The sequence below is a fragment of the Sphaeramia orbicularis genome, chromosome 12 (assembly GCF_902148855.1).
Source record: "Sphaeramia orbicularis chromosome 12, fSphaOr1.1, whole genome shotgun sequence".
NCBI lineage: Eukaryota > Metazoa > Chordata > Actinopteri > Kurtiformes > Apogonidae > Sphaeramia > Sphaeramia orbicularis.
In genome coordinates, this window is record NC_043968.1 from 42,725,995 (window position 1) to 42,753,896 (window position 27,902).

The 27,902-nt window shown below is 37.0% G+C and overlaps 2 protein-coding genes across 3 annotated transcripts in view; one reads left to right on the forward strand and one right to left on the reverse strand.

Moving 5' to 3' along the window:
• The window catches only part of tmtc2a (transmembrane O-mannosyltransferase targeting cadherins 2a), a 50,790-nt gene extending 39,595 nt beyond the window's left edge, over positions 1–11,195 (forward strand). Inside the window, exons 8-12 of the mRNA XM_030150325.1 lie at positions 949–1,070; positions 3,385–3,466; positions 5,296–5,410; positions 6,965–7,028; positions 9,795–11,195. Coding sequence (XP_030006185.1) covers positions 949–1,070; positions 3,385–3,466; positions 5,296–5,410; positions 6,965–7,028; positions 9,795–9,983 — 572 coding nt within the window. The 3' untranslated portion in view covers positions 9,984–11,195. The remainder of the gene's footprint in view (positions 1–948; positions 1,071–3,384; positions 3,467–5,295; positions 5,411–6,964; positions 7,029–9,794) is intronic.
• A 4,747-nt stretch (positions 11,196–15,942) lies between these two features.
• parp11 (poly(ADP-ribose) polymerase family member 11) lies at positions 15,943–26,735 on the reverse strand. 2 transcript variants are annotated; one of them, XM_030150340.1, is made up of 9 exons: positions 26,554–26,735; positions 26,177–26,301; positions 24,342–24,462; positions 24,107–24,182; positions 21,242–21,314; positions 20,888–21,015; positions 20,395–20,546; positions 17,844–20,301; positions 16,731–16,865 (listed from the first exon to the last, which is right to left on the reverse strand). In XM_030150340.1, exons 2-8 carry the CDS (start codon positions 26,291–26,293, stop codon positions 19,985–19,987), a joined length of 984 nt encoding a protein of 327 aa, XP_030006200.1. In that variant the 5' UTR covers positions 26,294–26,301; positions 26,554–26,735; the 3' UTR covers positions 16,731–16,865; positions 17,844–19,984. The 2 variants fall into 2 exon arrangements, with proteins under 2 accessions (XP_030006202.1, XP_030006200.1); XM_030150342.1 differs by lacking the exons at positions 20,395–20,546; positions 20,888–21,015; positions 21,242–21,314; ... (2 more) ...; positions 26,177–26,301; positions 26,554–26,735 and adding exons at positions 15,943–16,401; positions 16,496–16,647 and having other exon boundaries at positions 16,732–16,865; positions 17,844–17,907; positions 18,045–18,114; positions 18,205–18,319; positions 18,411–19,988.
• Positions 26,736–27,902: the final 1,167 nt, after the last annotated feature.

A 27,902-nucleotide genomic window follows, 5' to 3' on the forward strand; every position in this document is an offset into this window, starting at 1 on the left:
TATTGCTTCGTATGTGATTTAGGTGAGATTGAAGTTGAAGCCCATTTTCTGTTTTACTGGTTACTATATAATGATGTCTTTAATTTCTGAGTAGGTCTTTGGTTTGATATAATAGTTGATTTAAGCTTTTTGGTTTTATTCATGAAATACAGGAACAAAGACAAAGTTCTTTTGGTATGTTTTATTTGCATGGAGGCTAGAAACAACACAATAAATTACTACCCATCTATACCTATTTGTAATGTAGGAATCAGTCATATACAGTATAGAGGAGATAACATAAATCAGTAAATATACTTGACTTTACCTTAACAGAATATGAAAGCTGTATAGTTAGGCTTGTGTTTAGTTGGTTTGTTTTATATTTACTTTATGAGTTTTGACCTTAATAAAAGAAATTGACAAAGTAATTCCATTAAAACTCAAACAGGCTGGAGCCACCTGTTTAATCCCAACAGCTCTTAAATGTGTCCACAGGCCTTGTGTAGAAGTGTGTCCTGGAGAAAAGGATTAAAGCTAATCTCTTTAATAAATCACATCTGCCTCTTTGTTATTATAACACTAATTACATTATTGGAATCTCATTGTGACAGAAATTGCAGTGTGATGTCTGCAGAAACTCTTCGGATGGTCTGAATGACAATATGAAGGGTGTTTATTCAGTTGGATGGAGGAATTGAATGGATGCATTAGTGTGATGTCCAGAGGATACTGATGTCATCAGCTCATCATTTGAACCTCAGGGACCATTAATAAGTTCATACAAACTTGTTCAAACAGAATCTTATATTGTTGCAAGCTAAATTATTATTCCTAATACAGTGTGTTCCTCATTAAACTTCTCTGAGGTATTGCATGAGCAATGCTGACCTTTTGGATATTTTTTTTAGTATCATCCCTGACACTGCATGCTAATATTACTGAACCCTGGCCTTTGTTCTGTTCCAGGAGAGGCCTACATGAGGCTGAACAAGCTGGAGGAAGCAGGTCACTGGTACAGAGAGTCTCTCAGGGCCAAGCCCGACCATATCCCTGCCCACCTCACTTATGGCAAACTGCTATCCATCATTGTGAGTCCAAATACATACACATCCACAAACCAGGCATGAGGCAAGTCAAAGCGTTATCTAAATAATGATTGCAGTGGTTAACTATTAGGCTGAGTGTAATTAAATGAGTCCTGGAGTGGCAAAGTGAAGTGATGAATAATGCATATTGAGTGATTTTATGGAACGATGGTGCTAGGTGGACTCATCCTGTCGATCCCTCTGCAGAGCCTTAAGAACTGAGATAATTCGTATGAGGTGTGAGCTTCTGCTTCTCACAGGTGCACACTGAACAAACTCTTCTTCCCGATCAGAAGTCAGCCAAAGGGCCTGTGATGCATTCGTGAATATCATGTTTGACCTCTACTGAAATTGGATGAGATCCAAAGCAATGTGAAGTCTGGAGGAATTACGGCAAATGAATGGAATGATATGTAGAGTGTGACTTGACCCTAAGTACTGATACCAAATAGCTGAAAAATAGCTATCTAGTAGCTGCATAAATTTGTATCTGAAGGTCACAAACATGGGCTGTTTGATGTGGATGAAAGGTATCCCTCTGTGATTGGATGAGTTCCAGACTGTGTGTGTTTTTCCACCTCTTGCTGTGTGTATCTGTACAAGTGAGGGTGAGAAGACTTCAAGGGCACAGTTTGCACAACTACCCAAATGTTTTCTTGGATTTCTTTTTTTTCTTTTGCTGAAAAATCCATAGAGCCTGTGCTCTTACAACCCCATTTGTGACAACAGTTGTGTTCGCAGCTGACTTAAGTTTGGAAGTGTGAGTTGAACCGTGTGTGCCCATGTGACCTCTAGACATGTTTGACCTCTCTCCCTCCAGAGCCTCCGGCGCTAAGTAAAAGTCACAAACAACCTGCAGTGCCCTTTCAGACCTACTTAGTTCATGCTTACAGTAGCAAACTTTAGAGTATACTTTAATTTTGATATTTTGCTTTGAAAGATTTGATGATGTAAATAGCACACACAATTACACATCTAAAGCAAAGCACAGGTTTAGATTAGTCACCCAGGGTCGCTGGACATCTGCTGTGCTCCCTCAGGCTCAGGGCAGATTCATTCAGGGCCCTGACACATAAGGTGGGCCCCCTCCACTCCGGGGCTTAAGGAACAGGAGATTGGATGGACCTTGGACAATGGGCCAGTGGACAGGCTTATAATGCAATTACATTGCTTCCTTATTGAATCATTCCATCGGCAACATTTTGGCCGTCCTACTAGAGTCAAATGATAATACAGACATGGAGAGAAAAGGTCATACTAAAGTCTTGTACTGTGGTTCACCCTAACGTGTGCTGAATGGTTGTTTTCCTCTGAAACTTAAGATATTTGTTGCATTCAAAGATCTTCAAAGTCACGCTGTACTTCAATTTTAGAGACGGGAGCATAAACAGATCAAAACTAATTTAATTGTCTCTGCCCATTCACAGATGCTCATATTTGAAAGAAAAATACTTCCCCTAGAAGCAAACAAATGCAAATCCTGATGTCCCTAATTTACCTAATTTATTGCCAAGTCAAAAATGTGATATTAGAGCACCAGCATGTGTCAGACACATGCTGCAGCATTTACTGGCACTTTTTGACAGTAAATGTTCACCTGATTTTTTGTTTTTAAAGTCAGATATATATCATAAACGCTAACTGCTGTCTTTCAGTAATAACTAAGAACAGATATTTAAATATTTAAATATAAATTTGAAACAACAAAGTATGAAATGAACAGAAACAAATCTTTGGCTGCTATTTAAGTCATCCCAAGTGAATGCAAACACTCTACTGTCAGTTCTGATGGACAGCCTCAGACAAAAGGGTTAATTGAATGTAAAAAAAGGAGAGCCAGAGAAAATATGAAATAAGCTTTCTAGGGTCTATATTTTCTCACTCATCCAAAGTTATTGTAGGCACATGATGAAGGTAATGAAGCATGTCTAATATGCCCAGTCTTCTCATTTCTTATTGCATGTCAAGTCCTTTGGCAATATGGTAGCAATCACTACTGAAGCATGAAACAAAGGAGGTGGAGAGATAGAGCTTCATGCCAAAAGAAATGATATCCTCCTCAGTTTGTTTGCAAGTCCATGCTCACAAACATTTGTGTAATTCATCTTCCGATATTTTCCAGACTCAATGTTATGTGGCTTACTCAAACTGGGGATCACTGGTCTTACAAATTTTCCTTGATTTTTTTCTTGGAATCCTTGGCTTATTATTGAATAGTTACACTTATATCTCAGTTTTAGGTCTTGATGCATCGTAACAAAACAAAAATGGCAACTAAATCATCAATGCATTATCAAGAATTTCTCTCCTCCTTCAGGGGCAGAAGACTGAAGCAGAGAGGTACTATCTAAGAGCGATTCAACTAGACCCCACAAAAGGAAACTGCTACATGCACTATGGTAAGACGAAATACTTCATAGGTCTGTTATATGAAAAACCCAACAGTGACATTAAAAGTGTGGACCTGTTCTTAAAAATGTCTGTGGGTTAAAAGAGGAACATCATTTGAAGTCAGATGCACCAAACTCAAACATGCATGACTGCTTATTCTCCAAACTGCTGCCATGTAGCGCTCACAGGCTTTACCGTAATGATGAGGCTTTACTGCAGTTAGCTTTACTTAGGACAGTAATTATACTACAACCTTTAAATGCTGAACTTTCAAGTGCCACTGCCAGTCCAGAAGTCATAAAAACATCAAGCAAGTCTCTTGGATCTCAGTTTATGTAACCTTCAAGTGTCAAAACAAAGAGCAAATAGTTTAAGTGTCTCTGAAAAGTAATTGCAGACAATGTTCAGTTTATTTGTTGAAATGTACTGTTATTTAGTTTACGTCTGGTGATCAGTAGTGCTGGAGCTCTGAGGTTTTGCAGATGGTACAAATACACATTCAAACAGGCATGTACACTACATTTATCTTAACTAGGTGATAGGATCAGTGGACATTGTTTGGCATTTGTAGCCTGGAGGTAAAAACACGACGCCACATTCTGGTTATGTAGCTCCTAATACAGCATTTCATATCAGTTTGGAGGAACATGCTCCCTGCTGCTCCATGGAACTATCTCCAGGATATTGATAGGAAATGAAAACTGTCCAGCCTCACTGAAAGCGCCATTGTGTGTTGTCCTATTCTCTTCTTCCTTATCTGTCTCTATTCCTTCTGGTGCTTTCTCTGCACTGGATATCTTGGGGTTTGAGTTTAGTTTAGTGCCTGACAAGGGGTGCGTTGCTGTCTTTGGACTAGACTATTTCCCTTTCTGACATTCTCGATTGCCTCTGTGCCTATCTTGCTCTTTAGTTTAATCAGTGTTATCTTGTAACCTCTTGCTATAGGTGATGTTTTTCTGAGCTAGTCCCAGCCTATATCGGTCTTTCCCTGGATGAGCTCCAAGTGTGTGTGTGTAAGGACTGATGAGTATCTGTCCACACTGTATAACAGCAGTTTCATACACATATAAATACAAACAGACGCATGCTTATGATTGTACTTTGTATGACAGAGAACAAGAAAGTGAGGACATGGGGTGAAATCTCACAGGAATCAGATTAACCAGATAACAAAGACAAGGCCCCCCTTTCCTGCCATTGTTCGCAGAAACACATTTTACTACAAACTGTTTCTCATTTAACCCAATATTTAAAGATGTTGGGTTAAATGAGAAGTCTTGTTTTGAGATGCAGCGTAGTCTGTCAGGAAACAGCAGTTTTTGTCTTTCAAAAGCCAGTTGAAAATATGTACTCTTGCCTCAACAGAGCCTTTCCACATTTCCCTCTTCCTACATACAGTCACATCTGCAGCCTGTCTGCCTGTTAATATATAGGTACTGAAGCAGGCACTTGTGGGTGCTGCACCAGGTGGCCAGACTCCCACAGGAAAATGCATGAAATGCCTTCGACTCATCTGTGTTCTGAGACGCAACCGAGCAAAACAACAATCCCTCACTCATTCACTCTCAGTTTTCTTTTGCTGTCTTAGCTTTCCTGTCACATTTCCTTTGGCGTTCATCCCTTTCACTGCCTCCATTCATCTTCCTTTGTTTCCTGGTCAATCTGTATCACTGTCTGTCATTGCTTCCCTGTGCTGTTTGTGCCTTCAATTCCACTTCAATCCATCTTCCACAAAACTTTCCTCCACTTTTACATAAATTTCTCAGCAACAAAGGTGAGAAGTTAAACTACATTCATGGGAATAAGTGTATTTCCTGTTTCGCCCCCCCTTTGTCAGGTCAGTTCCTGCTGGAGCAGTCTCGTCTTGGTGAGGCAGCAGAGATGGCAGAGAGAGCAGCAGAACTGGACAGCTCAGAGTTTGATGTGGTCTTCAGTGCTGCTCACATGCTCAGGTTTGCGAAACTGCTGACCTACAACAACACTAAAAATCAATTTGAAATACTTACAACTGGAGTTTCCCTGCGGCAATGAAAACACATGATCATGAGTACATAGTTCAAGAAATGTTAAAATTGACCGCATTTGCAATATAACTTACTAGTGTTATAAAGTTGTAAATGCTTCTTCTATATAAGCAGCTGACATAGAAGCAGTTATGTATTACATATATGAACACCAGTACAGTTTCAGTCTATCATTGTGATGTTTCAGTCTGGCTTGTAAAGAAGCCATCAGAGAATTTTCTTCTAAACTTTGGCAAGTATGTGCCCTGGCAGCAAATAAGTCTTAAAATGTGTCAAAAGGGATTTCAAATGTCCACCACTCCCAGCAACTCAAGAAAATATTGGAACAAAGTGCTTTAAATCCTTTTTGCTCTACATATCTGGAAAAGTCATTATTGCTCTCAAGCATCCATCTCAATACAAACCCACAGAGGATTTGTAAAAAAGTTAAAAGTCTCAGGGTTGGCTGAGGTCTGCTTTTGAAAAAGTGAGGAGTAAATCTAATTGACAGATCATTCAACCATATTCTGGACTGACTGGTTATTTTCAGATGAGTCTGACTGAAACATAAATCCAAAACCGATTAGGATTAGGCTGAGCTATAATAACGTTCATTGGCAGGATTTAAAAGTTGAACTACTGATAAAAGAGGTGAGATAGACAGCTTGGCTTGTTTCTTCTGCAAGTATTGAACTATAATCACATTTATATTAATGATCTGACCTGCTTTACAGTCACATCTTAGGAAAGGATTGAACTATAATACCACTTCCCTTTATTCACATTGAAACATCCTATTAATGTTTATCTGCCCTCTGCACTACACGGATTATCTACCACTTGACCAAACAAAACAAAACTGAAGAGAGAACACTTTAAGATGATGACTGCGATAGTTACTTTTGAACTTGAGTGAACTTGGATAAAATGTGGTCAGTATTTTCAGAGCGCGTTTTACTTCAGTTTCAGTCTTATAAATATTAATTACCATGTCAGGAAAGAATGGTTTCCTTTACTTTATTAACTCTGGCACACCAATGTCTGGTTCATGTTCTTTGGATAAGAATGAACATATAAACCTGTGATTTTATGTGCTCAGCTGTACCATGTAAAGGATGAGCGGTGGGTGAAGCGCTTCCAGCATTAACAAAAACCTAGATTTTCCTCATCTGTTTTTCATCAAGCTCTAATGAAAGTACAATGGGCAAAATTAATGGTTATTCATAGTATGAAGTAAAAGTTCATTTGTTTATCATTATGCCTTTTACACCAACAATTGACTATTTAGGCAATGTTCAGTTTATGTAATAACTGTGTATTTACCAATTTGGCATATATATTAATTGAAAAAAAGAGTAAAAGTTGCTATCGTTGAAGCTCTTTTAGATTAAAACACAAATCACAGTCCTTCATATAATAATTTCACTGCCATAATAAAATTTGTGTAAGTGATTCACTCTCTTATTTTTGTCATTCCATGTATTTCTTCTTTTTCTTCTTCAGACAGGCCAGTCTGAATGAGGCAGCAGAGCGGCAGTATGAGCGAGCAGCCAGCCTCAGACCAGATGTAAGTACCTGTAATCATGGGGCTTTTACAGTAGCTGTCAATGGAAATACACACACGTCTGCAATGTTAATTCAATTGACAGCATGCTATATTTGGGACATTATGCTATAGCACTGCTGTGCTGAAAATAGAAAAGTCCCCCGATGGCACTGAATATAAAAAACAAACCGTTTTGTTTATCGCTATGGACTGGCGCCTCCATGTGCTTATACAAACACAAAAACCCCAAAGAGAAAAGACAGCTTTGGCTCCCGTCGTCTCACATTCAACTCACACGTTCAGCTATTACAGAAATACTTGATTATCACAGTGTACTTAAATACACAGAGCCTTGTGGGATATCATGTCCCTCAGTGTCAGCACATGCGGTTGAGGAAGTTGGGGGTATTATATCCTATTTCTGCCGAGCATCAATCAGTCACTTCAAAGGAAAAGGGTGCATGAGCTAGTCTAGGAAAGGTAATTTAGAGTCAGAGGTACCTACAGGGTGCTTCCTGCAGTCTTTTGTCATGTTTGTCTGTTAGAGATCTGCTCTCTAACTTATGTTGCCAGTTCACTCATGCGAAAGGGTTTGGCTTTCATCTTCATACCTTACAATGAAGCAACCAGTATTATATTGCCACATTTGCAGGGTCCTGTATAACTTCCTATTTCAGATAAGGTCTGACTGTTTATATCCCGCTAAAAGCTAAATAAATCAAGTAGACTAATACTGTTTGTCTGTTGCAATTAATAATATTGAAAACAATGTGTATAGCCTGTTTCTTTGTGTTAAAAACAGACATGTTGCCATTATAATTCAATCTGAAACCCTTCATCTGCTTATTCGGATGTGTGGAGGCTTCTCTTGTCATTTATCATGTGTGAACCACCTCTTGTGTCTGACATTTTCCTGCACACGTCTGCTTAGTGAATGACAGTCTCAGAAATATCAGCTTAATCCAATAGCTTTAGCAGATCATGAAAGATTCAATAGTGGTACTACGTGCTATGAAAAGTAATCCCTGTGTGCCTTTTTTGTTTTGCACACCAGAGAGAATGATTTATTTACACCCCTTGGATAGTGCTTCACCTGAAGATAGAAAACTGTACATAGAGCAGAAAAGCCATGCGTATTTGCTGTACAAGCTGGTTATTATCTGACTTCTGCAGCTACTGTAAATACTTTTGCTTCCTGATAATGAAAAAGGATGTTAGAACAATCTCACATAAGAAAGAAAGAAAGAAAGAAAGAAAGAAAGAAAGAAAGAAAGAAAGAAAGAAAGGGTTTGCCCACAAAATGGAATCCTCCTTCTTGTAATGTTGTCTGAATGTTTTTACTTGGCCACAGGGAAAAAAAATACATAAAAAAAAATAGCAAGAGTTTAAGATGGCATGATAATGGCTAAATGCTGCTTTAGCCAATGATTAAAAGAAATGCTTTGAAAACTGCACTGTATCTGTGTAATTTGCTGAAGGTAGAGCTTATAGGTACTTTATCCCTGTGTAGGAATTATAAACCTTTATTCCACAAATCTGCTTCAGTCAAAAAAAGGACTTACTGGCTTACTCTCTGTCTGCCTTCCTGTGTATGCAGAACACTTGTATACTGGGATCCATTTCTAATATGCCCTGGTCCCTGGTGTAATTTAGCCCAGACTATGTGTTACATATCACCCAGTTGTTTAGAATGACCCTCATTTATCTAGCTTTGTATGTCTTGGCTCCTTTCATGGTTCCTGCATGGTACGAAAAGCAGAGCATCTTTGTGAGCACTTAAAAATGTAGCTGCTTGATATATTGATTTGTTGCATTGGGTGGAAAAAAACACAAACTCAAAAGGGTGGTTGTACTGCAGTGCAGCTCATCTTGCTGTAAAACAGCACTACTTAATTTATTTTCTGCATCTTCCATGCCACTGCATGAAATATTCCAGCTTTGTAAGTGTCCATTTGTTACACTGAGTGAGAAAAACAAGCTTGAACTCCCAGTATACTATCACCGGAGAAGTGGAATATAAACGAGAGTCACAGAGTTAAGGAGAAACTAACAGTTGTGTGTTTGTGGAGAAAAAGTCTGTGAACTAGTTGCCAAGTTGCTAACCATATGTCATGCAGTGAGGACTTGGGCCTGGGCATAAGGCCAGGTCTGGGGGATGAGGTACAGACGACTTTAGGATGAGATTTGGGTGTGTTTGTTAGTTATGGCTTGTGAAGAGTCATGCTTATGACCTGGATTTTGTAGATTTTTTTATGACTAGCACGTTATTCGCGGCCAGATGGTTTCACTTTGGCACTTCAAAAGATAGTATTTTATTAAGTAAGACTCCTCAAAGACATCATCGTGTAATAAAAAATGCACTGGCCCACACACACTTACACTGTGTGCTACCTGTTTGTGGAAGGAGACACTTTTGCTTTTGTCTCTGCCTGCTACTGTGAAATTGCATTAGAACCAATTTAAGTTAGAGACTATTTGGTTTTCTTAAGTTTAAGTAAATTTCACCGGAGCCCTTTCTTTAATGCACCATAAAAACCTGGCAGGCTCTCTACAATTTGTTTATCTCACACATAATTCTCTGTGTCAATTGTGTGTCCCAGACGGACAAAATAAAAATAGTTTGTCCAGATAAATAAATTCAAGGTTGCCACAGTTGCCACAAGGGCAGTAATCCTGTAATATGAAACCGTCATACCTCACAAGGTCCTGTTGTTAGGCCATCATGCACCTCTCCATCTCCTTTTCAAGTTTTTTGACACTTCTCTCTATTTTGTCATCTTCTTCTAGTACCCAGCTGCTCTGATGAACCTGGGTGCAATTCTTCACCTGAATGGAAAACTCCCTGAAGCAGAGGCCAACTACCTGCGTGCACTTCAGCTAAAACCTGATGATGTCATTACCCAGTCCAACCTGCGCAAATTGTGGAACATCATGGAGAGGCAGGGCCTCAGGACTCGCCAAGGGCTCGGGATGTAGAAGGGAAACCGTTGAAGCATGGGAGTTGCTTCTGCAGTGTTCTGTCAGCAGGCAGCTCTGTGGACAACGCAGGAAAAGACTGTTTCTTCAGAAGTGTGGCTTGTGATGCTTGGCATGTTTGGAACTGGAAGGTTTAAGAGACTACCCAACTTTATTTCATCACCACAACTGAATGGTGGATCGAACAACTAAAACTGTGGTCACTTTTATTGAGAAATTATTAAATAAGACACTGAAGTCAAACACAAATACCCAAAAAGTCCAAATGAATAAAAATCCAGTGACAAAGATTTAGTGAGAAACATTTTATATAAATGAGGATGTAGCAAAAATATTGTAATTATAATTTAATCAAATGGGCATCAGCATTGCTGAGATCACTATTGGATTACCTTTTGTTATGTTTGCTGACATTTGTTCTGAATGAAATCCCTGATTAAATAGCCTCAGGGTGATCGAGCCTTTATTTTTTTCTCTGAACACAGCAAATGCACAATTCCGTCATAAGCATGCCAGTGCATAGACATCTTCAGGTACCTCTCCTTATTACAGTGCTGTACAGAACATCGCTCAAAAAGAAAAGGTTAAATCATTATTAACAGCAGTTCACATCTTTCTGTCCAAGTCACTGAAGAGTATCCTGACCTGATGGGATTCAGATTCACATATTTGTGATTGTAAAAAAAAGAAAACTTCTCAGCGGTGCCAAAGCTTGTACTGAGACTTTATGCCTCTAGTGCCAAGCAAGAACTATTTTCACTTATGTATTGTGTTTTTTGTGTCAAAGATGTTTCATTTCATGTGATCAAATAATTAAATTTAATTTATTAATATGTTATTATTTTAAGTGAAAATTCCAACACTGTGCCATTTCTATGTCATGTTATCTCACTGTCTGTCATTTCTCAGATGGATTTAGATAGATGGGCTACATTAGACAACACCACAACAATTACATTAAAATGTTTTCTCATATATGTATTTTTTCTCTCTGCTCAGGGACATCAGGTTGTGATTCCTGTCACAGAAATGGTTTGTGACACAGAGAGACGTTGGCAAAAAAAAAAAAAAAAAATGAAGTGAGATGTTAGACATTTTTCAATGATTGTGATGTTGGGTTAAGTTATAGAAAATGTGTAGCTGAAAAAAGTGTTGTGTTTTGTAAAGAGAAGTGAACCTTTTTCCATAATAAAAACATGACTTTTGCTCTCAGCTGTGTGATACCATCTGAGATCTTTATCAAATAACAATATAAATACCTAGAGCCAGTCCTTTAGAAATGGATATATACTTGGATATCCTCCTGAGACCAAGCAATGCATTTTTGTACATTGGGGGCAGTTTCACAGCTTTTTTTTTTTTTTTTTTTTTTTTTTTTTTTATGAAGTTGTTCACTGAAAAGAACATTCCATTAAATATAAATAAAAAAAGTATTTGAAAAAAATTGTTCTGTCACCCAAGGCAATTTAATGCAAGAAAGGGTCTCATGAGGATATAGCATGTTCATATTTAACATGTGGCTGTGATCTTCTACCACATGAGGGGACTGGAGAGTGAAATAATAAAATGGGCTTTAGTTTCTTGACTTGAGTATAATTCGATAAAGTCAGTCTTATATATGGTTTCAAGTCTGCAGTAAAGCAACTGAAATTAAAACCAACATCCCAGAAAGTTTGAAACTAAATAAAGTATGAGAGGCCATTACAAAAACGAAATTTATGACTGATACCAATGCAATACTGCAAGTGGGCTGATGCAGCCTTGTAGCATGTAAAATCAACTGTCAGCAGACATTATACCAGCTGTAAGAGAGGCATAAACCAGCAAGCACACAGAGGACTTCACAAAGCTAAAGTACAGTATATCATGATGTTAATGTGTGAACAAGCAGCAAATTTAGCCGATAAGAAGAGTGGTTCAGAGCTACATTTACTCTCCCAAAACCTACAGATGACTACTCAGTCAATCAATTCATTTAATACTAAAGGTACTGAATATGTGCTGGGAAGATCATCTTTGTTTTTTAAGGCTGTATAAAATGATAAGGCATACATTTTTCTGTGATTAAAATGTGGAAATGTTACACAGTAAAGAAGAACCTGCTGCTGGATCCACTAATTAGATTTTTTACAGATTCAACATGTTCATATCATTTGATCAGGCATCAAAGCACCTCTAAGCTCTTATCAGGCAGTGAGCATACACAAGCTGTAAATATTTAAGGAGATGTACAACTTGACTCACTTACTGAGTTGCAAGAGCCCCAGTTTTGAACCTTTAATATGCAGCAAACATTTGCAATGACATATTTTGTTACATAATAATAGTAACACTGAATCAAGAATGTGCTTGTTTTGCATAGAAAGAAAATGATACACCATCTGCTACACTAATATGTGAATCTACTGTTTTTTCAACCTGACTCATTTTATTTACAACAAACTTATTTCCAAATACCATTCCACACAATGTATAGCCTTAAGAAAATCACACATCAGTGATGGTAATCTGTGGATGGATGGAAAAGGTCATGCGGTCTGATGAATTCAGATTGACCCTGTTCCAGAATGATGAGTGCATCAGGGTGAAAAGAGAGACAGATGAAGTGATTACCCATCATGTCTAGTGCCTACAGTACAAGCCTGTGGGGGCAGTGGTATGATCTAGGGTTAGTTCAGTTGGTCAGGTCCGGGTTCAGCAACATCATGTGTCTAAAAAATGAGGTCAGTTGAACCTGAATATACTGAAGGACCAGGTTTTGTCATCAGTGGGTGTGTTCTTTGCTGATGACACAGGTATATTCCAAGCTGACAGTGCTGGGATTCATCCGGGTCAAATTGTGAAAGAGTGGTTCAGGCAGCATGAGACATTATTTTCACACATGGATTGGACACCACAGAGTCCAGACCAAGGTTCTAATAGTTTTGGATTTTTCATTATAGTTTAGTTTAATTTAGTTTGGACTTTTTTTTTTCTCTAATTCAGTTAGTTTTAATTTGTTTTTAGAGCAGGTTTGCTAGTTTTTATTAGTTTTCATTTTTTTCTAAATGCTTAGTTTTCGTTCAGTTTTAGGTTTGTCGTATCTTTTCTCTTCTTCTCCGTCGTATTCAAATAAATCCCAGACAGGACTCTGCTGCTTTCTCCCTACTTTAGTCTCCATATTTCCAGGTAGAGTGGGGCCCAGAAGACGACTGTAAACCACAAGTGACCACAAGTGACGGACCCTTAATTATCCTATGGTGCCAGCAGATAAAATTGCTTGAGGGAAATAAATCAATTTCATATCAATCCGACATTGACAAAGACGAAAACGAAGGGAATTTTATCCATAATTTTTATCCGTTTTAGTTAGTTTTGTAAGTACACAATACAGTTTCTGTTAGTTATCATTTTTTATCTTTTAATTATAGTTTTTATTTATTTCAGTTAACGAAAATGTTTTTACAATTCTAGTTTTCATCATTTCGTTAGTTTTCGTTAATGATAATAACCTTGGTCCAGACCTGAACCACATTGAGAATGTGCTGGAGAAGACTTTACACAGTGGTTTGACTCTCCCATCATGACCACAGTGCCATGGTTAAAGATTAATGCAACTCTAGATGGAAATAAGGTGCTCCAACAAAACATGAGAGTATGAGACTTCTTTTGACCATGAAGTGTACTTTGTTTTACTCTTCAATATGATCAAATATTGTATTGTTACAGTCTTAAAATTCACCAAACATATGATTTTGAATAATTCAAAAGATTAAATATAACACTTGACAAATATATCTCACATTCAGAGGAAATTAGGTCATTGGTTGCTGGTTGTGAAATGTATAAAATTAATTCTGGCCCCATTCTATTTATTAAAAATAAATACATTATATTTTCTACATTAATTTAACAGTGACATTTTTATTGTAAGGCATTGATTGGACATTCCTAATAACATTACAGTCTGTACTCAATACTTCCCAGGTCACTCTAACTTGACACTTAACAGGGAAGAACTTTGATAACCCTTTTTATCTTCTTCCTGTGGTGTTGACCATTAATGCAATGGAGGAAATACTCTGTTCTGTTCAAAAGACTATGGCCATGTGGTCATTGGTCAAATAATAAAATCTTTATCTTAAGTGAAGACAGACTGCACTTTTAGCTGAACTTAAACTCTACTACTTTCCAGTTAATTGAGAGCTGTGTTCAATAGGAAGGTATTAACACCTAATGGCTCTGGGTATTTTATATTTGTCAAATATTACCTCTAGCAGGGGAAGCAACACATGCAAAACTACTAAATCAAATTAACCTATAAAGACCCAAACATTCACCAGTGACCAAAACCATCCACTGATCTAAACTGTTTAATCCCTGTTGATCCACTAATCTTATCAATGCATGTAAATAATTGGTGTAAAATGCAGTTTGTCATCTTTTCATGGTCATCAGATATGACCCATTTGGATGTTCAGAGGCTCTGTAGCTACCGTGGAAACACCGTCATCTTCTACAACATTGATTCATCAGTAAAACCCATGGAGTTGGATCGATGACAGTGGACGGAGACACTGGGTTTATGTTCAGTTAATGAGAGATTTTACTGAAAAAACACTTTTTCTTTGGTTTTCTCCATTTCTGTAATAATAACTTCCAACTTTAATCTGAACTTTTGAAAGCATCTACATGATCAGTACATCAAATATAGAAAAATACATGATTTTTTACTGGAAAACCACAAAGTAAAGAGGATAATATTGCAATAAATGGTGATAAATCACTTAAGAAATGTTAAATGTAGAGAAAAAAATCATTTGGGAAGTGACATAAAAGTAGCGCTGGGTCTTTATGGGTTAGAGAAAGGGTGGAAGATTTCTGTTGTACAAGATATGCATGAGAAAATGTTAGATTAAAATTAAAAAGCACATCTAAACCAAATGGGAAACTAAACTTGGTAAACAGTTGAAGTCAGAACCAGATGCAAATAATTTTCATCAGAATTCTGTTGGTTCTGTGCCATGTGAATCATCCATTCAAGCCCAGCATTTAATCTGTACAAAAAAAGAGCCCCTCCCTTGGTATCTTCATTTGGGCCCACCCTCTGTTGTATTATGTGAAACCCTGGCTTTCAGCCCAGCTAATTCAGGATGATGGTGCTAATGGGCTGACTGCTGGGTTTTTAGAATTATTTTTGATGAGCTGCTGAATAACGGAAAGAGTCTGAAGGGCTGAGTTTTGTGCAGAAGTAATGTCAAAAATGTGCCAGTTGAAAATGCCAAATATAATGTGGACCAGCCAGTGCTTCTGTGTGCCAAGAGTTCAACCACTGAGCTTTAAATGTTCACAAAGCAGACAGTGACCTCTGCTGAAAGGTTTTCTTAACTACATTTGGCTTCAGTTCATTCCTCCAAACCCCATTTTAATACACGTAATAAACAATTAAAGCAATTTCTGTGTGTTACACCTAAGAGAGAGTAGTACTGAGGGAAAGAGTCAACACTATTTTCACATATTAACTCATATATGTTTGTAATGTTTATTTTATTTATGGTACATTACTGGGTATCATCTGATCAATTGTCACTGCGGATGTATTTGTTTAATAAAAGTGACAAAACCTGTTTTTAATGGCTCTGACTGGGGTGTGGTATGTGAATGCACTGTCCATTAACTCATTAGTTACAGGTTCTATATATTCTGTAAACAATAAATAAAGCCTAACAAAACCCTGTGAGTCTGTTACATATTCTGATATAACACATAAAAAATATATTATGTAACTAAAACTGAAACAAAACTAACAAAAAACATGTGTGAGTTATGATACATACAGTTTTTTTTTTAGACATTCTGTGTTTTCTTTCTTTTTCTTTTTCCTTCAAAAAGATGTATTATGGATAAATGGATGTGGAAAACAACATACTGAATGTAACTGCAGATATGGGATTTGTTTTTTTAATGAAGGAAGACAGAATCAACTGCAAAATTTCTTTTTTATTATCATGGATTTAAAAATATTCCTATGTGTAATATAAATAAATAAAAAATCCTCCAAAACATGAGCAATCTATTCTCTAAAAAGGTAGTTCATGGTCGACACTAATATAGCACTTGCTCCAGGTTATGTTTCGCTGTCATCTGTACTGGATCAAATACTCTGGATATATTTGATTTGGATCAAAAACAACAAAAATGTTGGGATTGTTGATATCATCCACACAGCTGTCACAAGTACGATCAATTTTTCCGTCATCAGGTGTGACAAAACGTTTTTGTCCAACAGTTGATCTTCCAATCATCACCCGAGCCAAAAATATTACTTTTGTTCGCTGACCTGGTAGAACTTGTGTCTGCCTGCCATACAGTGGCAGTGGATCTGTGCTGCTTTCACTGTAGTTGTCAGCGTAGGCTGCATGTCTTGCAAAATATATTCCTAAATAAAAACAAAGTCATAAACAGGGTTACATTAATAACACATACAGCACTGCACTTTTTTGAAGGTTCATCATCTCACATATCTCACATACCTTTTCCATACACGTGGCCATTATGTCCAGCCAATCTTAAGTCAAAGTTGTACTTGCAAATGCTGTCTACATTTTTCATTTTGGTCCCATGAAAGACTCTTCTCTCTTCAATGTGTTTGACACCTTGAATCCTCATTAAATGCTTCTTTTTCCTATAATAAAATAAGTGTGGTTTGACTACAAAGAACCAAAACACAGAAAAGAATAAGTAGGGTCTAACTCATTGTGTTACTTACCTACAATAAATCTCCCAAAGGTCCAAATTCTGGATCCTATTTATGGATATAATGGATCTGTCTAACAGCCCTTCCCCTTTCACATAATGTGCAACAGTTTGATACTCGGGACTGGCTTCATTCAGAAGGATTAACTGAAGAACAAATGAAGTGGACTTTAAATATATGGGAGCATAGAAACAGTGAAAGTCTAAATATTCAAAATAAAAAGGTGCTTCTGTGAAACTGGGTTTATTTTGGTGCCTGGCACTTTGCCAGCTTTTTTAGACCCAATAATGAAAGAAAAAATTAGACATATTTCCCCCCCAGGATGTACCTAATGATGACGTCAGATAAATACAAAAAAAAATAAAAAATAAAAAAAATACACTTGCTCTGAGCCATCCCAAAATTAAGGAATTTTTAATCAAATACTGGGGCCAAAATAGGACCAGAATTGGGACAGGAAAAGACAAGGTGTCAGTGCATTTTATCTGGACCACATGGCTTGAAATAGTACATATATATATATATGTATATATATATATATGTATATATATATATATATATATATATATATATGTATGAAAAAAGACTGTGTTAAATTTGATGATCCTAGTGGTTCTCCTACTCCAGACATGTGGGTTTTTCATGAATTGGCAGTCTCATTCCAGGTTTTGTGTGTAACCCATCGTGTTCACAGATGTTACATGCAGAACCTGCCCATTTAAACATATAAATTGCGAATGTTTTTGCAACAGTGGTTATTTTTGTGAAACACTCTTCCTTCCATAATTAATTCAATTCCCAAAATGCACCTGTGAGAGAATAAAGAGATATTCAAAAAAGTAGTAGCACATAATTTTCATTATCCTTTTTACCATGTTACGTGCATATTTTTGTATTAAATATAGTGCAAAATATAAAAATGTGTTTTACCTGAAAAATAGTTTCTCTTTTATCTCAATAAATATTTTTTTTTAAAATAGACCCAAATTGCGTCCAAATTCGCTTCATAACATTGGTCCCAACCTCAACCCTATGTCCTGGTTTCAGCTACCAGTTTCATAGAAGCACCCAAATACTAGATTGCCTTTAGTGCCAGTGAATGATTTAATTTCTATAGCTCTCACCTGATATGGATGTTTGGGATCCACTGTTTCCCAGAACACAGGTGCGGCGCTGAAGCAGGAACAGCTATGACATGTTCATCAGTTTCACTTTCATTTCACAGAAAACCACACTCAAGACTGACATAACTTCAACTCCCTTTTAAATATGAACTACATGTAATAATATGTTATACAGAGTATATATTATGATCTTCATTTCACCTTCTCTCAACATTGTAGCTTCTTTGGATTCTTCTTTGCCTTCCTGTGTCAGTTTTAATCTGTAACATGGCTGTACAAGAACATAAGTTAACTCGACTTATTACCCTACAGTAAATAAGGACTTTCTGGAAACAAAATTAATGGAGCCTATAATAAATACCTGAGAAATCAATACAGATGTGACAGTTGAATGAAGATACATTTAGAGTCCCTTTTGAGTTTATTAAGTAATATCTTTCAATGTCCTCACTCTCAAGAGGGTTGTCTGGGTCATCCTGTATAATTGACAGAAAGCAAGAAGTTACCAGTACATACAGCTTTGTCTGACTTTTTGCTTGTAATTGATAAATACTCAGTGCAGTTTACCTCAAATCTGTGCCACCTTCCACAGTCTTCCAGATAATACCAGCTCCATGGGAAGTCAGATGTGTCCATGTACTCCACTTCATTATTACACCACAGTGTCGATACAGAGTCTGACATTCAATAAATTACACTATAATAACTGCTATAAACTGAAGTATAGGTTGGCTGATATGCTTAGGTATCTATTACAAGGGAATCACTTGATGACTTACATAAAATCACTCCTACTCATAGCCACACCTCTGGGGTGGGTTGGCCTTTCTCATTCAACATGCAGGCACAACCCTCAGTAATAGTTCTGTGATGAATAACAAAAGCTTGTTGAACAGTTAATTACATAGTGTATGTTGTAGTTGGGACATGTATCTCTCAGGATCACATAGACATGGCAGAAGTAACTTCAAGTTTTTTTTCCCTCAAATTCCAATTGTGCCTTCTCAGAAAAAGCACAAGACGCTGGTGTTCCCTTGTGCTGTTCCACCACCTGGTGGCAAAATGTAAAACTGAATTCTTTTCTTTGAACTTCACAAAACACTCATTCAACCATTTCAACATACCGACACAGTTTTTCTTTTAGTGATTTATTTTGATTACAGTACTGTACATGTGCTGGCTACATTCTCTATTTTCTGGTGAACTCACAGCAGGTCCCAAGAGAACCTGGGTGTTCATTTAAGAAATATGACAGCAGGTGGGGATTTTATTTTGGCATCTGATGGATTTTGTTGCAAAGTGATACAAAATGTAACTTCAGTCATTGTCAAGTATTTTTTGAAGAGTTAAGTCACTGTAAAGTAAGTAAAGATACACAGAAACATATTGCTCAACAACCACGAGATAACAAGACATCACAACTTTGTGTCATTGTGACACAGTTACAAACCCTTTCATAGAAAGGAGTAAAGTGCACTAATGCATGGTTAAAAAAATGCAGAGGTAGAAGCGTTTTTTTTTTTTTTTTTAAATAAAAAACAAAAAATTCTATGTTTCCATAACACATTGTACTAGGTACAGACAGATATTTATGCCACTAACTAGCATGGTGCTAAGCAGCTAAGCAGGAACATGTTGTGGTTTTTGGTTTTATCTATTGTAACTACCATACGTCTACATGAACAAGCCCAAGCATGGCACATTAAATGTAAAGGTCATCATGTGGCCAATGGCAGGACATTTCCTGCAATCTACAGACTCCTAGTGCCACTTTTACTTTAAAGTGTGCACTGACACTGACAAAGCAAGCACAGAATTTGCATTAAATACAAAACTGCCACAAAGACTGATACAAGGGAAAGCAGATCATTTATGTCCCAAAAACATTCTAACTACAAGTCCCGTCTTAGACTGTGCAGTATAATGTACACAAGTCTTATTCATGGTCTTCCACATTCCCCAAAGGCACTTTAGATGATGACCCATGCTCCAGTTAGGCACTGGACTGAAGTGAACAGCAAAACAAAGGCCCCTTTCAATGCTTCTTTTTTCCAATTTTTTTCCTGTCAAATGATGATGATGCTAAATATTTCCATTTCCGGCCTAGAAAAAAAGGAGTACATCACTACTTTGATGAGGAATCAGTAGAACTCTATTAGATATTCAGGGTAAATCTGATTACTGTCAAATATCACATAAATCTTTGGATTGGCCATATCATCCACACAGCTGTCGTAAAAGTTGGTGAAGCTGGCATCCTTAGAGGGGGGTCTGCAGTACATAGGATGACCAACAGTATATTCTCCAACGAGCACTCTGGCCAGGAACATTGTCTTATACGGCGGTTCACTGGCAAATATAGGCGGGGCAAGTCCATGTCTCTGTAAGGTGGTGTTGTGCTTCCCAGTGGTGTGACAGAATTTACTGGAGTATTTGGCATCCCTGGCAAAGTAGCTTCCTGCAGGGGAGGTATGGAGGATGTGTTAAAACCTGACATTTTAAGTGAAGCAATTTCTCTCAAGATGTCACATCACAACACAGACACATCTACCTTTGCCATAGACATCGCCATGGCTTCCAGTCAGTCGCCAGTCAAAGTTAAATGTACATATAGCTTGTATATTGCTGTGTCCTGTGCCATGAAACAGCATTCGCTCCTCAATATCCAGCGTGCGCTTCACTTTTCGCAATTGAGTTTTCTTCCTAATGGGAAAACCAAGGGATGAGAGCATTACACACAGCTGTTACTGAGTAAGTGTATTTTTAAGCCATGACAATGCACTACAGGCATGTGTTTAAAACTATGACTTCAATGAGCTAGTGACAGAATCAATGTGGTTTGGAGCAAAATTAATTCTCATAAAAATGTTGATTAAACCCTGGTGTAATGGCCTCTTAATGTTTTCCCTGTGATGAAAGTTCAAAACATTTAATTTTCCTACTCAACATCTGATAAAAGTCATTTCAGTAACAACCTAAATCTCGCCATCTCAGAGTCTGTCACAATAAGATACCCAACTAAAGAAATGTCAATCATTTTCTACCTGCAGAAGAACTCCCACAAATCCAGGTTCTGAATCCGCTGTATAGATTTGACTGGATGATCCATGGTCCGTTCATAAAGTCTGGCTACTTCTTTGAACTCATAGGTGTCTCTACCAAGCTGGATGAGCTACAACACAACAGTCAGATGTGTGAAAGGTGAGGTTAACATAATAGAAAGCAGAGCTGTGTTTCCCTCATATACACGCATGTAGCACATTAGCACAGATTAGACTGCATACAATGTCAAAGGTACAGGATACTGATGCTGACATACAATAACAATAGGGATAAATACTGTGATTTATGATGCATGTCTGCAGCAAATTAAGCAAAAAAAATCAAAATTTTCTCACCTGATAGGGCTCATCAGTATTAATTCTTTCCCAGTGACAGGGAACAGGCAAGGCAAGATTATCACAAATGAACCTGATAAAAAACAGAAATAAGAGCAGAGCACAAAGGCAGAGAGCAAAAGTATGAAAAAGACAGATATTTTAATTGTTTCTTATTTTTGCAGAATATACACGTTCTCAGCATCTGGCATTGAAACAGATATTCCCAACTCCTGTCATATTGATCATAGTCTATCAACCACCAAAAGCAATGGCACCCTTATTGTTGAATTCCATGACATACTCTTTCAGGTATCTTTAGATTATGATTTAATTATTAACAATTACAGAGCCATCAACAAACTCCTGCTATGAACAAAATCATTGAAAAGGTTGTTTTTAAACTTATTAACAGACCAGTAATTCACCAACTAAGTACAAGATCCTAATTAATATAGGTATCATCCCACCCATAGCACCCAGTTATTTACAGTTACTAATTATTTCAGAATATGTACAGACAAAGGGAAGGAATAAGGAATAAGTAAAGACATAGGTAAAGTATCCATTTAAAAATTATTGGATCTGAACCCATCTTTTGACACAGTTGTTTTGATATTTTATTTGACAGACCTGAGAGGTGGTTTGGCATCAGCACCCAACAACTTTTTAGACAGACAGACAGACAGACAGACAGACAGACAGACAGACAGACAGATAGATAGATAGATAGATAGATAGATAGATAGATAGATAGATAGATAGATAGATAGATAGATAGATAGATAGATAGATAGATAGATAGATAGATAGATAGATAGATAGATAGATAAGGCCCTTTCCCACCGCAGGAACTTTTGCAGGAACTTTCTGTATTACCCTGAACTTTCAAAGTTCCTGGTGCGTTTCCACCGAAAATTACCCTGGTAACTGACCCTCCCCCGGCCCCGAATTTACCCCGAAGAAGTTCCTGGTACAGAGGTAGTACTTTCCAGATTACCAGGAACTTTAAGGGGCGGAGCTATGTGCTGCAGAAGGCTGAGTGGTGGACTAGACTGGCAGCATTTCCGCATTCTGTTCACCGCCAATATTTAATGCATTTAATTTCCACAAGCTTTGTATTTTGATAATTCGGAAAATGGACCAAAAGAGAAGCTACAACAAGTGGACGGACGAGGAAATTCAAACGGACTTTGAATCGCCGACACGAAACGAGCGAGTAAAAGCTGTCGGAGCCAAATATAAGACACAAACCTAAAGAAATATGAGAAAAGAAGAAGAAACTTATGCGGGATTAAAATAAACTAAATGACCACAACGGTCGCAGTGGATCCGACTGTCGAACAAACCAATGGTATGTATATGACAGAAATATTCACTGTTTAGTTGGTTCACTACTGTAACAGAAGTCGGCGGCATCAGCTGTTTAGTCCAAAGTGAAGTCCAGTTAACCTAATGCTAACTGGTCAACAGTCTGACCCTAAACCTAAATCACAGAACTGGATGTACTCGTGTTGTCACCGCGAGCAGAACACTGATTTATTCTGTATGTTTTGTGATTTCCACCTGAAATGGACCGGACGGACTCGCCTCTTTTTCCGAACCTGTGGCTCGTTTGTGCGCTCATCCATCGTCTACTGCTGTTTACAACAGCCCAGGTCAGACATCTGACATGTCACATCACACTGGTAGGAATTTGTCATCATGTGTTCTGTGATTCATTTTAACATATTTATTACTTTTCCTGTAGGAAAGCGAAAAAGGGACCAGGACCATGGAGTTCCAGACCGGGTGTCCTGGACTAGCTGGTCCAGACCCTGGTCCAAAAGCCTGAACCTTTCAGACATGTTTATTTCCCTTTTAATCTCAAGGCACCTTTATTTTGTTTCAATTTTTAATGAAAAAAAAAAATCTAACCTAATACTGTCTGTTCATTTACAAGGCATCAAAATATGAGTATAAGTACTTTTATCAGTAATATGCAGTTGAATTAAGTGCAGGCATTTGAGTAAATCTGTCTGACTTTACGGTTGAACCTGGACTATATCTGTAAAACAACAGAAATGAAACAGAACCATCCATCACACTGAAAGTTAGATGTGATTTAGTTTAAGGAATGAGAAGTTGAAAATACATGTTCTACCATTTTTAAATACAAATTAAGGATGTGTAATGATGGTTAACTTCATTTAAAATGTATTCCACATGGATTAAGTGATTCAACAACCAGTAAAATGTTAAACCCAACCCGTCCACTTAAAGTAGTGTGTCATTTTATTGAACTAGAGGTTAGTTTGTGAATCTACATGAACTGGACTACAGTTTCTTTTACTGCTTCCTCATACATCATCAACCTGATTTGAATAAATTACCCTGAACTTTTGGGTGCGGTGAAAACGCAGTTACCAGGAACTTTTTTTTTACCTCACAAAGTTCCTGGTAAATAAGTTCCTGGTAATAAAGTTCCTGGGCCTTTTGGTGGGAAAGGGCCTATAGATAGACGGACGGACGGACAGATAGATAGATAGAAGCTGTAATATACTTTTATTGTACCTTGCAGAAAATTAGCCCATATTTAATTTGTATTTGTTTCCCTAAGCCCAACTAATTTAGAAAAATGTGTTATATCAGAATTATGCAAATGACATACAACTATTGTACTTCTCTTTCACCCAGTGAATTGGCACAATGACACAATTGACACCTTATTGGAATACTTCACAGACACTGACAACTGGATGTCCCATAATAAAATAAAACCATAAAGGCAAATAAGACGTCTTGCATCTATATCATACTGCCTCTTCTGATATATTTCCAAAATTATATGGTGGCAAGTGATATCAAGAATAATTTTGATTTGTGGACTTTAAACTCAAATTTTACCTGAAGCCAGTTGCAGAATGAAGAGAGCGTTTGATTGGCCGTTGCTTCCCCGTTGTTACATTTATCTGCCGCATAACTGGCAGGAAAATTGTTAAAGATTAGTGACACAAGCAACGCTCACAAAGAGATTAAACAGATCTTGAAGGCTTTCATTACCTGGTTAAATCTATTGAATATTGGCCTTTTACTTATAATTTTACAAAGTCATGAAATATTGGTTCTCGCTCTACCTCACCTGAAAAATCCAGCCTGTATGTATACTTGGCAGTATAGAACTCCATTACACCTCGTTGGTTTCTGTTGTAGCATTGCTCAATTTGAGCACTGGTCACAGAGCATGCTGCACTGGGATCAATCTAAATAGGAAAAAACATATTAGACATATGGAGAGGGAAAAAATATAATGAACTGATCTATCAGGTATTAATGTAACATAACTATTATGATAAAAACAAAAAAGCAACTATTACCTTGGTTGGAGCATTTGCTAATTTTCTTTTACTATCATATGATACTGTAGAGTCGGATAATGTAGTTTTAGTGTGGGCTGGACCAAATATTAAATTAGTTTGATTAATTGTTATGACCCTGGGTCATAATTTGTCTATTTATATGTATACGTATATGTGTTTTCTGTTTAGTGTGTGTGTTCTCCCCCATCCTGTAGGTGTGCTGTGCCCTTTTGTGTCTGTTTGTGTTGCAGGACGCTGATTGGTGGAGGGTGATTGCCCGGCCCCTTTAAAAATGGCCCTGGAGCTTCCATTCGTTCTCTCTCTTGCCTCCTGCCAGCTCTCAACCCTGTGTTCCTGCGTGTGTGACCATCAGTCTTCATGTGCTCGTGTAATAATTTGATTGTACAGAGTTGTAAATAGTTTTGTGTAAATTGAACCTTTTTCTGGTAGGGGAGGCCGGCTCTTTTGTTTTCTCGTTTTCTCCTGTTTTTGGTTAGGGAGTTCAGGTTAGTTTTTTGAGTTTTATTTCTTGCATTTATTTTGAGTAGGTAATTTAGTTTGAACTCCACAGAAGATATTTTGTTTGTTGTTTTAGCCGCACCCTCCCCTAACCCTCCTTTAGTTGGGTTAAAAAAAAAACAAAAAAAAACAATAAATATTGTGAATTTTAGTTTTGACTGACGTGTGTGCTTGGGAGCTGGGAGGGGACAAAAGTGAGCATATTATATTCACCCTGGTGAACCCCTAGGCCGGGGTGTAACATAATCAAGGTTTTGCTCTCTGAAAATTGTGAAAAATGCCTACATCAGACCTGAAGACCTTTCTTGCTCAACAGAAATTCCAAATGCAACCTGTTTACATATTGTAATATATTAATTGGGAATTTCTTTCTCAAGTCAGATATGGTTAAATATAGTCTCAGGAAAGAAAGTGTGATTTAGAGACATGTTTTGGCTTCAGTTCATATAACAAGAAATTAATCAATTATAATTGTATACTGTCCACAACACTGAAAGAAAATTGAGATAACATTTTTTGGCCATACTACTCAGCTCTATTTTCAGTGTTACACATTTGTTTCTTTCTAAATAAACTGATAAAACAAAATTCAAAAACACATTCCTTAACTAAATCTATAGTCCTAAATGTTTATGAGTAAAATCAATGAAAGCAGTATGTGCATTATTTGTTTAAAAAAAAAAAATCAGTACAATAAAGTATCCCTGGTAGACTAATATTGAATAAATAAATAAACTGTGACAAACACATATGATGGAATTTGGGTACTCAAGAAAGATCTTCAGAAAGAGCACTAATCTTGATTTTGTGATTCACAATTTTTGTTAGTAAAAATTGATTAATTAATTCAATATATTACCCAGGCCAATGATGTAAAATGACTATGATGGTCTAGAATTTACAGTTTCTGATGTCAGCTTTGTATCAACCATAGACTAAAAAATAACTGCGGTCAGCCACAGAATTGCTTGTCTTTGACACTACTTTCACTATCTTTTGGTAAAACTTGTAAACTAAGTTGTGTTTGGTTGAGGGAGGGGCAATGGGCGGAACCTACACAGTGTATTGTGATATGTAAAAGTTGTGTCATGTGAGCTACCTCAAACATATGCCACACTCCACATTCAGCCAAGTAGAACCAGCACCAGTTGGGTTCTGAGGTGTCCATCTCCTCCATCTCAGTGGACTCCTCCTCTGATGATCTGATGGCTAACATAGCTAAATCTGGAATCAATAAGTGAACAGACACGAAGACTCTTTAGCAAATCGCAAGTAGGATGTTATGAAAAGAGGAACAAGATTCGAATTTATTCGTCAGACAAACCTAACGCCAAGGTGCTGTTTTTATGCTATGGTCGTGAGGGCATTTCATTCAATAAACAAATTCAAACAATTCAGAAAACTGCCATATCTAGCTAGCTACAGTATGATTAGCCACTGCCGCACCCGACTTTTCTACACTCTACGGGGTCTTACCAGTTTTCAGCCTGCCTCAAACGCAGTCCCTATCCTTATCGAAATACTTATTCTTCGTGCATTATCAATAAAGTTGGAGAAATCACAGACTCAAAGTGAGAAAAGGAGACTAACGCTACATAACGTTTTCGTCATTCTGAGCGTTGTTTACTTTTATTTCCGGGTTCGTCACACATCATACGTCCATGCGCCAATCTCTACGTCTTAGAGTAACCCTGCCCTGAGTCAGGTCTGTCAGGCAGAGCACACAACGGAGCATTGCTGTCAGAAAACTAGACCTTCCTCATTTCAAAATTTGCAATGAAACTAATGACAAGCAGTAATATATAATCACAAATTTGGACGAAAGAGCGGTTTCTGGACTCAAAGAAAGTGCTGCTCTTTGGACCGGGGACATATAAATATATTTCATATATTAACCCTTTCATGCATGAATTATGTCCTGTTTTTATTCCTCTTTAGGCATGAAAAAAATAATGCGATTAGTTGTTTTTTTTTTTTTTTTCAAATTATTTTTCATAGAGTTGCAAAATGTCGACTCAGATGGATACCATGCGTTTAATTTTTGAAACAAAGCAACGTGTATTTACTGATATACTATGTGAAAACTATGAAGTAAAAACATTTTTAACATATTCATATATTTTAACATACTCTGAATACTAGTTAAGCTGTATGTAAATTGTCTTTGAGTACCATGACAAGTGCCATACAAATACAATGTATTATTATTATTATTATTATTATTATTATTATTATTATTATTATTATTATTGTTGTTGTTGTTATTATTATTATTATTATCATTATTATTATTATTATTAGTAGTAGTAGTAGTAGTAGTAGTAGTAGTAGTAGTTTTTGCTCACTTCATGGAGATAATAGGCAAAAAAAAAAAAAAAAAAAAAAGTAAAAAACAAAACAAAACAAAACTGTTAATTACAGTCTAATGACAATCAGCAATTGATTTACACCCAAACATGTTACTGCAGATAAGGTTTATCAAGAACAGCACAGTTACAGTAATAATATGAATGTCAGTGTATGAGATGATGCATTACTGTCCACTACGTGGGATGATATGGAACTAAAACAACAAAATCCATGAATATACAAGAGAACAGCTTTGAATAGCTGTCCACTGGAGCGACCACTATGCATGAAAGGGTTAAAAATATATCAAATGTTGAAAAAAAAAAATTAAAATATTAATAAACAACACGTCCAAGGTACTCTCAAAATGAAATTCATTTCACATTAAATGTAAATAAATATACAATAAATATAAAACAAATATTACCGTTTGCTGCTAAGTACGTTCAGTTCTAGACCTCTTGTAACAGCCTATG